This window comes from Bactrocera oleae, chromosome 3 (genome assembly GCF_042242935.1).
Source record: "Bactrocera oleae isolate idBacOlea1 chromosome 3, idBacOlea1, whole genome shotgun sequence".
NCBI classification, from domain to species: Eukaryota; Metazoa; Arthropoda; class Insecta; order Diptera; family Tephritidae; genus Bactrocera; species Bactrocera oleae.
This window is the reverse complement of record NC_091537.1, coordinates 46,833,137-46,846,911: the sequence shown is the minus strand read 5'-3', so window position 1 is coordinate 46,846,911 and position 13,775 is coordinate 46,833,137. Positions and strand designations below refer to the sequence as shown.

At 37.7% G+C, this 13,775-nt stretch overlaps 1 protein-coding gene across 2 annotated transcripts in view; it reads right to left on the bottom strand.

Moving 5' to 3' along the window:
* Cand1 (Cullin-associated and neddylation-dissociated 1) overlaps window positions 1-12,995 on the bottom strand; it is an 80,312-nt gene extending 67,317 nt beyond the window's left edge. For both annotated transcript variants that reach the window (XM_070106589.1, XM_070106590.1), the window contains exons 1-2: window positions 12,836-12,995; window positions 12,395-12,778 (exon numbers count right to left, since the gene is read on the bottom strand). In XM_070106589.1, the coding sequence (XP_069962690.1) occupies window positions 12,395-12,778; window positions 12,836-12,877 (426 nt within the window). In that variant the 5' untranslated portion in view covers window positions 12,878-12,995. The remainder of the gene's footprint in view (window positions 1-12,394; window positions 12,779-12,835) is intronic.
* Between the last annotated feature and the right edge of the window lie 780 nt (window positions 12,996-13,775).

Below are 13,775 nucleotides of genomic sequence, written 5' to 3'. Positions count from 1 at the left end.
TGCTTAGCAGAGATGCCAGCTGCAGCTTATCACAAATACTGCGAAATACCTATATATGTGCGGCAGTGCTAGATTATTGTTTTAACGAAATTTTTTTGTGCAACTAATCGGAGAATATTAGAAGCACATATTTTTAACTAATTATGCGAGAAAACCATTTAACCGGGTTCAATTAAGCGGGAAAATGTACACGTATTTTGTATGCAATATATTTCTGACCGATCAGGTGATTCAAATAAGCGAGAAAATCAATTAGCCGGAGGATACTGCAACTGATTGAATTGTTTTAATTTTTAGTTTCAACATTTTCTGCTGTTTAATTATCTATCAAATCTTAATTTTTAGGTTTGCAACACCAATATAAGTTAAACTAAAACAAGAAAAAACGTTAACTTTGGTTGCCGAAGCTATAATACCCTTTACGAATGCAAAGGTTCCTTACAAGGACTTGATTCCGATCTTTCATTTTGTATGGCAGCTACATGATATAGTGATCTGATCAGAAGAATTTCCGCGGAGAATACATTGTTGCCTTAAGGGGGGAGGGGGGTTGGGTTTTTACTTTCGAAAAATCGATTTTTTTCTCTTATCTTATTGTTTAACATTTCAAGAACATGTCCTTAAAATTTTAGGTCGATAGAAGCAATATTCTTGAAGTTATTGTCTTATTAATCTCCTGGCCTTTAACGCTCCAACCAATAGTTCATAAACTTTAGACGCGTTTTTTTTCAAAACTACTTTTTCAAAATCCACTTCAGTATCATTTCAAAACTACTTGACCGATTCATTTCAAACTTTATACACATTTTCGACATATAAAATTCCGCCCCGCCTACGTTTATTAAATTTTTTTTTTGTATTAAGGCTGTTTTCCACCTTCAAAATGGCGAAATTTTTAGTGGAATATAACAGTTTACACTTTAAATAGTCGCCAAAAATTTTTAAATTAAAAAAAATTATCAGAGAACATTGGGGGGAAGATTTGATCATAATTTAACTAATTTTTCGGGATTTGTTTTCGGAAAATTTCCAGCCGAGTTATGGTGAACACCGCAAATTGTTTTTTTTTCTCAAGACGTTCTGGGGAAGGGAAATTACCCCATATTGTCGAAAGTATGGTCAATAATGTACAAAAGGTCCGAATAAAATTACTCAACTAACTACGCCGCCACTCCAGTCGAGTGGCGAAGAAAGGATCCCTATGGCCCTAAGGAGCTCACAAGGGCAGAATGAATCCCAGTCTGCCCAATCCACCCCTCAACCTTCATCCCGCTCCATTGCTCTACTCAGCAACTCCTGGTTCCTCGCACAGTCTGTTCCGTGTGTCGAACAATAATAGGCCTGCACGTCACATCAGTCAAGTGCAATTCTTGTTGCCCCGTATCTGCCCCCACTATCCCATTAGTGTCGTAGCCAAACACCACAGTCCGACAACCGACCATGCGGATATTACAGCTGCAACAACAATTACCTACACGTACCTCGCTCACCCCAGGATCACCACCGGGCACCCGAGACAAAGGCGACTTCTACAATTTAACTGCAACGGACTTCAGAGTAAGATCGAGGAGATAGTTGCATTTATGAGCCGGGAACGCGTATTGATAGTGCGTCCAAGAAACTAAGCTAAACAGCCGCTCAGATCTTCTGAGTTGTGCAGGCTTCAACGTTTTACGTAAGTATTGCGAGCGAGATAATGGTGGAGGCCTAGCCTTCATACTGCACACCACCGTGCAATATCGTCTAAACGATGTTGACATCGACCGCAGGGACACTACCCTTGAATGCCAGGGTATAGCAGTCCGGTCAGGCGCTGTCGAGCTCGCGATGTTTAATATATACATCGCCCCAGTTACATGTTGCCCAACAGGATATCACCCGAACATAGGGGCGCTACTTCGTGGTGAAAACCGTTTGGTGCTAAGCGACTTTTACGCTAACCACGATCTTTGGCACTCCTGCCTGTCAAACGATCGCAGGGGGAAGACGAAGCCCCCACCAGAATTATGGGCGTCTATAATAACTCGCCAGATATTTCCATCGCTAGCGGTGGTCTGATAAATAATATAACCTGGCAACCTACGCAAACTCTCGCATCAGACCATCTGTCCATAATGATCTTGATCGAGAAACCTCTGCCCTAATTTCCCACCCGAAGCTGTGTATTGCTGTATTAGCAAACGAACGCGACACCTTACGCCATGCCGATCCCTATGATCCCCGAAAAAGAGATCTCAATTTGGAGATTTGGTAAATGGTAAATCAGCATAAGCAGCATTCAATTCGATGGCCATGCCTCCTCGGACCCGAAGAAGTGCGCGAGCTATTTTAGCCGTCATTTTACACTGCACCCTTCGGCAGACACCGTTACCGACGACGGCGCAAAATGCTAAAAGACCGCGCTCCACTTACTTTCACCGATGGACCTTTTGTGTCCTTAGTGTTTTTTTTTTTGTTGTCCTCTTGTCTATCATAATCGGAATATGCTTCTTTGTTAGCAGTACCAGCTCGGTTTTTTCAGTGGCAAGTTTGAGACCTTTCGCATCAAGCTACATTTGTGCTTTGATCATCACCTGGTCCAACTTCCTGCGTACATCTTCTTTGATTATCGCGGCGCGTGGCCAACTAAGTAAGTAGCGACGTGCATGTCGAGGCTTAATATGCCGTCGTAACTGACTTTCCAGAGATCTGCGCCGAGGATTGATCGCTGCACAGCTCCTGACGTGACCTTTAAGTGTCGTGGTCCTTCAGAAGTTTTATACAGCCAGACTCTGTCTTCCAAATAGCTCCTCACCATTATGTCGAGATGTGTGGGTATTTTAAAGTTTTCCTCTAATGCTTCAACCATGTTTTCCCACCGAACGCTGGTGAAGGCGTTCCGGACGTCAAGGGTGGCGAGTAAAACAACTCAAAACACAAACAAATAAGGAAGTGCTAAGTTCGGATGTAACCGAACATTTTATACTCTCGCAAAGCAAATGGTATACTAATTTCAGATTTCTTTGTGGATTGACCGATATTTTCGGAAGAAGGTCAACTATAGGCACTGGGGTCCACATATTTAGTACTTAGGGGCTTGAACTGTTTTGATTCGATTTAGACAATTTTTGGTCACAAGGTGGCATACTTTAAAGTTAGTATTCACGCAAAGTTTTACCCCGATATAATCATTCTTGCTTGATTTGCATACTGGAAAGTGAAGAATCAGATGGAATTGAAAATGGTGTTATATGGGAAATTGGCGTGGTTGTAGTTCGATTTCGCCCATTTTCGCACTATAATATAGAAATATGAAAATAATGTTGTATACCGAATTTGGTTGAAATCGGTTAAGCAGATCGCAAGATATGGGTTTTCACCTAAAAGGGGCGGTGCCACGCCCACTGACTAATTTTGAACGCGGTTCCTATAAAGTCATCTTATACCATCCCAGATATAAAATTTAATGTCTCTGTCGTGTTTAGTGATTGGTTTATCGCGCTTTTAGTATTTTTTAACAGTACCGTTATATGGGGAGTGGGCGGGGTTGTCACCCGATTTCACCCATTTTCACACTGTCGATAGAAGTGCCAAAACCATTTGTTATCAGTGAATTTTGGTTTTAGCGGTTTACGAGATATGCAGATTAAACTTATTAGGGGCGGGACCACGCCCACTTTTAAAAAAAAATTTAACTGCGGATGCCCCTCTCAACTGTGATCCTGTGTACCAAATAACAGTCTTGTATCTTATTGCGGAGTTTAGTTATGGCAATTTATTATTTTTTGATTAATGGCGTTTTGTGGGCGTGGCAATGGTCCGATTACGCTCATCTACAATACCAACCGTCTTACGGTACCAAGAAACATGTGTACCAAGTTTCATGAAAATATCTCAATTTTTACTCAAGTTACAGCTTGCACGGACAGACGGACGGACAGACAGTCCCCCGGATTTCAACTCGTCTCTTCATCCTGATCATTTATATATATATAACCCTATATCTAACTCGATTAGTTTTAGGTGATAAACAACCGTTAGGTGAACAAAACTATTATACTCTGTAGCAACAAGTTGCGAGAGTATAAAAACAATGACATTCATAATTGCCCTGTGTTGATTTGCCAGGTCTGAAACCGTATTGTTTGGGTGGTATACATTTCCGTTATTGCGTGACCTCTGAGTCTGCTTCTTGTGTAGGCCCGTCTTAATAGTTTCCTTTAGTCGTAGTCTGCAGCTGATCCATCCGATTTTGAATCTCCTCTGTCTTAGCAATGGATCTGATTTAGTACTTGACAATGTTATATACTCTGACCTGCTCTCTACTGTTAGGTGGAGAGATGTTTATTTTTGGGTCAGAGGTTCTCCAAGAGCGCTCTCTATTGCTTTAATGACTTCTTCCTTTGTCGTTAGGGAATCGAGGTCGCCAATCTCCACTGTGGTCTTTGGTTTAAAGTCGGCTACTGATGCGCTCTCTTTTAATGTACTCTTTAGAGATTCGAAGAAATTCGGGCTTTCCACCTGGCCTTTTTCTAGCTCCAGTAAAAGTGCTCCTGCTCTAGTTTTTCGTATTCCCTTTATTTTGACTTCTGTTTCGTCGGGCTTTAGGTTTGTTTTGATATCCCTAAGGACATCTGCGTAGCTGTTTCCTTTTGTTGGCTTAATAATGACAGCTTCCGAGTCTTTTTGGCCTGATTTTGGCGTTGGCATTTTCTATTGGCTTTCCTGAGCCGCCAGTTTTTGTGGAGCCCTTTGTCGATTTTTGACGCTCGTCGAGTTTTCTTGGCTTCTTCATCATCACTGTTTTTTACTGTTCGGCTTCTCCCTTTCGGGGACGTGTAGCGGTGCGTGTTTTTGAAGAACTAGTGGCGCGTCGTTTGGATGTGGCAGCCTGGGCCATTGTAATGGTTTGTTGTTAGTTTCAACTACAGGCTGCGGTTTCTTCTTTGACATCATCCAGTTCCTTTGATAGCTTTTAATGATATTAAAGAGCTCTTCTAGTCGCGTTGCTCCGTTTTTTACGTCGAGACTGACGTTCTTCTGTTAGCCATTGCCTGCTTCATTTGTTGAACAATGGCTCTGCAATTTTCAAGGGACTCATCTTCTGCCAGTCACATTTTGCGTACGAACTCCTGTCTCGGGGACTTTTGTGGGGTATTAGTTGTTTTTGCCAATGTTGGAGTGTTGTGTTCCTTGGTGTTTCCAAGTTTACTGCTGAGATCGGTGATGTAGACTCGGTCTAGTCTATCAAGTTTTCTCGACGGGTGTTGGCGCTATTTTGTGTCACTGGTGTTAGTTGTGACACTGGCGGTCGCATAACCCTGCTGCTTCTACGAAATACCACGAAATGCATTGCTGTATTCGTCGTTTCGTCGTGCTCATATTCAATTGGGTCTCCGCTTCAACCCGCTATCGCTGGGATTGTTGTTGTAGCGGCAGAATTTTGTCGAGTTGACAGTCCTTGACCGGAAAAAATCCGGGTCCGTTCCGGTTACGTAGACCCGACTGTTATGGGAACGGCTCGCTGGGGTTATCTACACCTGCGGTACTACACGCGAGGGTTGACACAAGTCCATATGAGAGATATCAGAGCCAGACAGACGCTAATCAGGAGTTACTTACTTAATCGATAGCTTGAAACAAATAGATACGTTTTAGAAAACTCACGTGGAATCCGGTGCAGACAAGGGATTATAATATTATTCACGTTCGTTCAATACATAAGCGGCCATAAAAGACATTGTTTCTTTAATGAAATCTATTCAATTTTTTCTCGTCGTAAAATCGTACGAATTCAAATTTAATTGTAATCCATTCGGTTTCTTCGAATAATGCTGGAAACAGTCACCGACGTTCCGCCCTTCCCTACTTACCGCCCGTATTATATAAAATTGGTAACGTACAAATCCGTAGTTCTCTTTTGTTTTCATTCCACCAATGTTGCCATTGCTCAATTTGTACACAATTATTTTTTCGTTATAATTTTTCATAATGGAAAAGCTCAAATCAAAAATCAAACTATTAAAAATAGTATACCATTTATAAATAAATGTATTCGACTGTGAATTTGGGTTTAAAAATATTTCAAATATATTCAAGTTTATTTTTTTTACTGCAAAATATCGAGACTGACAACCTTGTGTTGTAAGAGAGCAATCAGCTGACTCGCTTCTAAGGGGAAAATCAAGTTTTTGCGGATATCCTACTGTACGGTCTGTAGAAGCTGTGGTAAGTATCAGTTGATTCGGTCTACAGTTTTGTGTCCGTGACTTCTTCCAGCATAATGAATATTTAATTTTTACGCGACATTTATGATTATAGTTTTTCCAACACCTGAAAGTATTTCCCCGGCTTAGGTCTTTGCGAATTTCGAGAGTATAAAATGTTCGGTTACACCCGAACTTAGCTCTTCCTTTTGACAATACTTGCTATTTACGTGATAGCTCCGAAGCATGTTTGTAAGTTCCAGCAGGAATACAGCTTGTGCTTTAATTCAAATATCCGATTGGGGAATAATGGAGCAGATTTTATCATAGATTTAGATAAGGAAATAGCTGGTATATTCCCGTAAAAAAATTGCCTTGTTTTGTTTTCGTTTTAGCATATTTTGGGTCTCAGAGGCTATAAATGATCGTTGGGATCTTTTGACAGTTAAGGCGCTAAGTTTGAAAAACTATCTGCGTTGGGAGACAACTGCTGTGAATACTAATACGTTACTTTCATTTTTTCTATGGAAGGGTGCGTTTTTAATGCCTCTGAGCAGCATGAAGGGTTTTGTCAATTTTCGTTATATGGTGTTTCGGGATTATTTATTTTTACATTAAGAGCTTCTTATTGGTGCGCTGGGTAAATTTTTCAATGAAACAACAATTGAAATGGCTTTCTCAATCTTTAAAGGTATGTGCATGTGACAAGCAATTTCTGCAAATTTAGTTTGCCTTGAAAAAGTTGTTTGTCGTTAATATTTTTATGATAGTACGAGGTGTTCTTGAGGATAGTACGAAAATCATTCATTTGTTGCCACGCAGAGCATATTTTGTTTTGATTGCGATGGCCAATCTAAAGTAACAATAGGGATTCCTTGTTTCCATTTCAGCTAACCATCCAGTAAACTTGTTTTTACAATTGCATCATTTTAACGACGTTCAGGTTTTCTGTGAAGCACGTCAAAACCACTTCTTAGCTAAACCGTGGTTTAACAAACAAAAGTTGACTCATCTGGAAATATTACATTGCTCCAATCGCGGTTGATGTTTTCCTGCGCAACCTTATTTCAATGTGTATTATGAGAGTAGGGGTTTAATTACAGTACTGCTGCGTTTGATGCCCGATCCCTGAAGTCTGTCCCGCATTGTATTTTGAAAAATATCTAATCCCCTTCTAAACAAAATTCTCTTAGAATGAGCAGTGAATTTTTCTCAAAAAGGAAAACAGTAGCTTTGTCCTTACTTTTAGAGGTCATGTGATTCTTCCCTCATCCGGGCTTGTCAGCCACGTTTCCAACTTCTCCATAATGGTCAAATGACCTTTTCTTAAATGTACAGCTTGTATTTAAATAATATGCAGTTTTTTTTAATAGTCCATTTGTCCAAAAGCTTGCTTTAAAATGTTTCTTATACTGACCACTAATTCTTCTTATTTCTCGGCACAAATGCGTTACATTAAAAATACCGAAAAAAACTGACCGAATTGTATGCGTCAGTGATCGCAATTGAACACATGTTAATTTAAAAAAAAAAAAAAAAAGATACGTGTGGCACTCGGGGACTACCGCGGTAAAGCTATTGCATAGCATTTTTTATAAACTTATGCAATCCGTTCCCATAACAGTCGGGTCTACGTAACCGGAACGGACCCGGCCAAGGACTGCCAACTCGGCAAAATTCTGCCGCTACAACAACAACAACTTATGAAATTATATTTATTTATTATTTATGCAATATTTTTTTGTTTGATATTACTTGAAGTTACACTTTTTGAAAGTGGTGATCGAAAAGAAAACAAATTGTTTTTTTTATTGAATAAATGAGGTTAATATTGTTTAAAATATTTGTATTATCTTACAATACATGTAGGTTATTCAGGAATTTTTATCATTGAAACTATAGGTTTATGGTAACTGAAATAAGAAACATAAGTTTAAGACTTGGTATTCTTTAAATATCTGGAAAATACCGCGTCAATGGTGGTCCTATATTTTGTTGTCGATTCTTGTGTATCATTATTCATTTTCAAATTTTATTTTTTCCAAAAGAAAAGTTGTCAACCCCTCTGATATTTTATCCGCGAAGTTGATGTTAAAATCGCCAGCCAAGATAAGTGGAAATTTAATAAAATTGAAAATCCGATTGAAATACCTAATTTCAATTATATTGTTCAATTCGAACGAGATACTGTTCCAAAAGGTGGGGTAGCTATTTACCAAAATAATAATAATGTTACTAATATTATGACTTCGAATATTGAATAATTTTTGTTTTAATTAAATTTTTATTGAATTCCATGTTTTTATTTGCCATTAAAAAAATTGTATCTTTAATTTTATTATTTTTGAATCATGTCGACAGATATACAAACATTATTCGTCTTAGATTTATTTCCGTTACGGAGTTTCTTAATTCTGTCCCCGCGCGACACGATAGACTCTATGCAATAGCTTAAAAATATAAAAACGGTTTATTTCAGTTCATTATTCAAGAACTTGATATGTAAATAGTCGCCAAAAATAAAAAAATGTGTTATGCGTAGACAACGCTTCCTGCCATAAAACATAACATAGAAATATAATTTCCTAAATATAACGCCACTGCTCTAATTCAACCTCTTGACCAAGGCATGGGCAGAGCAGAGTATACGAAAATTCGAATTCAAAAACAGATAAATGCAATTATTCAAGGAACTCTACTTCAAACTTTGATTGAATTTATTTCTGTACAAGGTGCAATTCAAAAGTTTCAAGACTTTTATTAAAAAACTAATATTATTTTTTTTTTTTTTTGAAAAATTTATTGGTCGCCTTCATAATAGTCTCCTTCCGCCTGAATACAACGTTTTGCACGTTCAAGAAGGTTATCGAATGACTTTTTTAGGTCATTTGTCGGTATAGCGTTGAGGATGGCGGTCGTCACCTTTTGGATGGCATCAACGTCAGCATAGCGGTTTCCTTTCATGGCCAAATGTAGTTTTCCGAACAAATAAAAACCGCAGGGTGCCATATCAGGCGAAAAGGCTGAATGGTTGATGATATGAATGCGATTTTTGGTCAAAAGAATGTTGAATTCTGAGGTCTTTTTCGTGTTGCTTCAAAGTGTGCGGGACAAATCGAGCACAAACCTTTCTGAGACCCAAATTTTCTGTCAAAATACGATAAATCGACGCTGCGGATATTGATAATTCCGATTCCATATATTTAAGCGATGATTTCGTCTCTTTTTTTAATGAATTCACGCAAAATTTCCGTGTTTTTTTCGTTCACAACATCTTTTGGCCGGCCCGAACGTTCGTCGTCTTCCAAGTCTACCCGTCCCTCTTGAAAACGTTTAAACCACTCGTGAATACGGCTACGGGATAGACAATCATCGCCAAAAACTTGTTTCATGATTTGATGAGTTTTGGTAAAAGTTTTACCAAGTTTAAAACAAAACTTAATGTTGGCTCTTTGTTCGATGCTCATTTTCCGACCGACACTACAAATGTAATGTCACATGTAGCGCGATATCTCAGCTATTATACAAGTCTGCTGTTATACAATATAAATTTTATACGACAACACTGAAGAATACACAATTGAGGGATAACAATTTCAGACAGATGGCGCCACTAGAAGCCGCGTTGTTTAAAAAGTCCTGGAACTTTTGAATTGTATCTTGTATTGCACGTTCTTCACAATATTAAAAGAGCCTGGTGGCTGGTGAAACCTGAAACAATTTCTAACTGTTTTAAAAAGGTAAAGTCACATGGGTGTATCAGTAAAATTTTTTTCTTTCTTTCAGGGAAGATTTTGTAACTCACTCACTCCATCAGAGGTATGAGCTAAGAAGTTGGGGTGGGTGTTTAAGAAATACCAAATCTCCAAGAATATATCCATTGTGATGAAGAACTTCAATGTAGCGGATTTTTTAACAGATCATGAAATTGTTGCGTTTTTATGCGTTATACCCTGAAATCAGTAATCGCAATATAGACCGCGAAGACAAAAATGATGCCCCTAAAGTTATGTGTTAAGGAGGCCTTATCTGCATTAAATACAGTGAAATTTCTCATAAACGGAGACCCATCGTCGCAGTGATTTAAGGAAAGACAAATATATATGTATATATGGATATATTGTGTAATATATTCATATATTATACTTATATTCGAATACTCCGCGACGCACCACGACAGATATAGATATAGCCGCCGGAAAGCTTTCTAGATATTTGCATCTTAAGTTGAAAATTTGACAAATTTTATCTTGCAATTTCTCGATTTATATTGTAGTTAATTTTTCTTTTATATTATGCACTTATTATACACTAGCATTGTTTCTACATACACCGGGGTGTTCATAATTCAATCGCGTCAAACTCCTTTCTGCACTGGTGGCCTTCGGCCGCGCTTCAAAAAAATAACCCTGGCCAATCCAATACCATAATTTATCAATAGAAGAGAATGAACAAAATTATAGTTCGATTTGGAGTATAATCCTCTTTTATTGTTTATTTTAATTCGCTTTCAAAATATTAGGTAAAGTAAAAAGTTCGTTCGGTTTTTATCTAAGAGATGGCGTTATTGTCCATAGTATTAGTGTTACGTGTCGCATCATACTATACGGCGCTGAAAACGTGTTTATTCACGCTAAAAGTTATCTTTGACAGTTTTTCGATTGATTGACCCAGCGTTGTGAGCGCTCGTCAAAGATGGACACCAGCAAAGAGAAAATTCGCTATATTTTACAATTTTTCTTCGATCAAGGCGAAAAAGCAGCATAAGCGACTGAAAAAATTAATTTCGTTTATGGGCCCGATACTGTAAACGAACGTGTAGCACAAAAGTGGTTTGCTAGGTTCCGTTCCGGAATTTCGATGTCAAAGATGCACCACGCGTCGGTGGAAACCGACCGTCACGTGAGCACTTATTTAATTGCTGAGGAACTAAAGATAAGACAGAAAACCGGTTGGAACCATTTGCATAACCTTGGATTCAAAAAGGAGCTCGATGTTTGGGTGTCACACGAACTAACGCAAAAAACATGATGGACCGAATTTCCATCTGCAAATCGCTGCAGAATCGCAACAAAATCGACCCGTTTCTGAAGCAGAGTGTGACTGGCGATGAAAAATGGGTCACTTATGACAACATCGAGCGCAAACGGTCGTGGTCAAAGCTCGGGGAAGCGGCCCTCTACTGCCAACAACTGGACCGCTTGAAAGCAGCACTCATCCAGAAGAGGCCATCTTTGATCAACAGAGGCTGAATTGTGTTCCATCAGGACAACGCCAGGTCACACACGTCTTTGGTGACGCGCCAGAAGCTCGGATGGGAGGTCCTAATGCACCCACTTTGGGGCCGTCCATAAATTACGTCATCGATTTTTTCAGCGGTGCGCGCCAAAGACAAAGGAAGCCGACTTTGTTTAAACAGCGCCGATTTCGTTTATTCTCCGAGTCGCCGCCAATCTTCGTTTAATAAACACAGTGTCGCATACAAACTATTTTTATAGGTACGATGTTATTTATAGTTTAAAAAAATAATGTAGACATGCCTTGACCTTGTAATAAATAAATAAATAAATAATGAGTTCAATAATTAATACCATTAAATACTTGCAAAATATCACAAGAACATTATCTTTCCTTAGTATGAGACATGTATTTAAGTATAAGTATAGTATTAATATGTACTTTTATTAATTATGTAATGTTGTAGTTATTATTTAAGTATTGCGTTTATTAGTATGCTTAGATCTTTAAAACTACGCAACGGATTTTGATGTGTTTTTTTTTAAATAGATAGACTGATTCTTGAAGGTTTATATGTATTATACATGTAAGTACCACGGGCGAAGCCAGGGCGGGCAGCTATTATTTTACTAGGTGTGCTGGAAGAAATTTCTTTTTAGAAATAATCTTTTTGTACGTGAAAAATAAACTATAAATAAATAAATAAGAATGACGTCAATTTCGAAACATCGAACAAATTCGTACTTTAAATAGTTGAAATTTACAACTTTAAACGTAAATATCTCGAAAACTATAAGTTTCCAGCGGCTATATATCTAAATATATTCATGATCTAGAGGATCTCCTCTATTCGCCCATACCCATTTTATCCCCAAAAGCCTGGGACCGTATTCTTAAGTTTTCCCATTTTCTGTATCATAATAGATACGATAAATATTATAAACGCAACCATTTTAATTATCCATATATACCTTTTCTACAGCACTGTTAAGCTTTCCAGTTATTCTCCTACAAACATTAGGCGCTAAAGAATTTGATGACTGCGGAAGTTCCAATATAACTGTTTTCAAACCAATGCTGGATATATCTCGAAGTTGTTCCACATTCGATATCATATTTAAGCAAAGGGAATCCACAATAGTTTCAACTTGGCTCTCTTTTACTTTGTTTACCAGAGGTCCTAAACACTTGACCGCCAAATTTTGTACTTCGCCATTTTTATCTTCCAATAGACGTAATATCATACGTACAACCTTCTTCTCAGATTCATCATCGAGCTTAATACTATCCTTTTGCAATTCCGTCATTAAATCATTTGTTGCCATAAAACGAAAATCCTTGTCACTAGAAGTCATCTGAAATAAAACATAGTTCTGAATCTATACTAACCAAGTAGGTTTAATGTTTTTTACTTTTTCTAGTAAACTGGCTATTTGATGATACTGATACGACATTGTTTTAAAAGATATTTATTTAGAATTGATATTTAATCGAAGAAAATTGGACTATGCCGGCACATAAAACCTAGAACTCAAAGGGGTAACACAAAGTACTAATCTACCAGAATGCAGAACTAATGCACTAATCGATACTTTAAACGATAAACATTAGGTACAATACACAGTAAGACCATATATACAGCGTTGTACAACCTCAGTATATAAGGTATTCAGGTAGTCTCGACACTATGAAACAAAAAAATTTATTGAATGAATTTTCGTTAAAACAATTTCCTTAACCGATTCGCAACAAAATGGTGAATTGTCTATTAACATTTATACTTTTGATTTATTCATATTCAGGAAAGAGGGCGACCACAATCAAATGACCCTCATAAAACGATATAGTTTCTGCCAGCCAAAAGTGGTTAAAAAACTAGTGTAACTAGGTTTTCAAACCTTAAAAACTACTGACAACCCCCACCACTCTCTCCTTACACGTACGTATATTTTTTCTATATAATTTCTCTAATCGTCAGCTGGCTCAGGGATGCATTTTCGAATTCCTAATTTAAAGTATTTTTAAAATTTCAGTCAAAATTTTTATATGTAAATTTTTTTATTTATTACACATATTTTATTTTACATACTTAACTGTTGTTTATATATCTAAAGTTAACCTAAACTACAATATATATAACATAAAACAAAATATAAACCTAAGCCGCTTATAAATTTAGAAAGTTGCCGTAGTTGATTTTTATAGGCATATCAAAATGGATGAAACCGAAAACGTTTAATCCCTTTTAGCCCAGCAAAGATTGGATTCCTTTGCATGTAAAACAAAATGTATGATACAGAACTCATATATGGACATACAAATTTACCCCAATTAATGAGTCCATATTCTTCT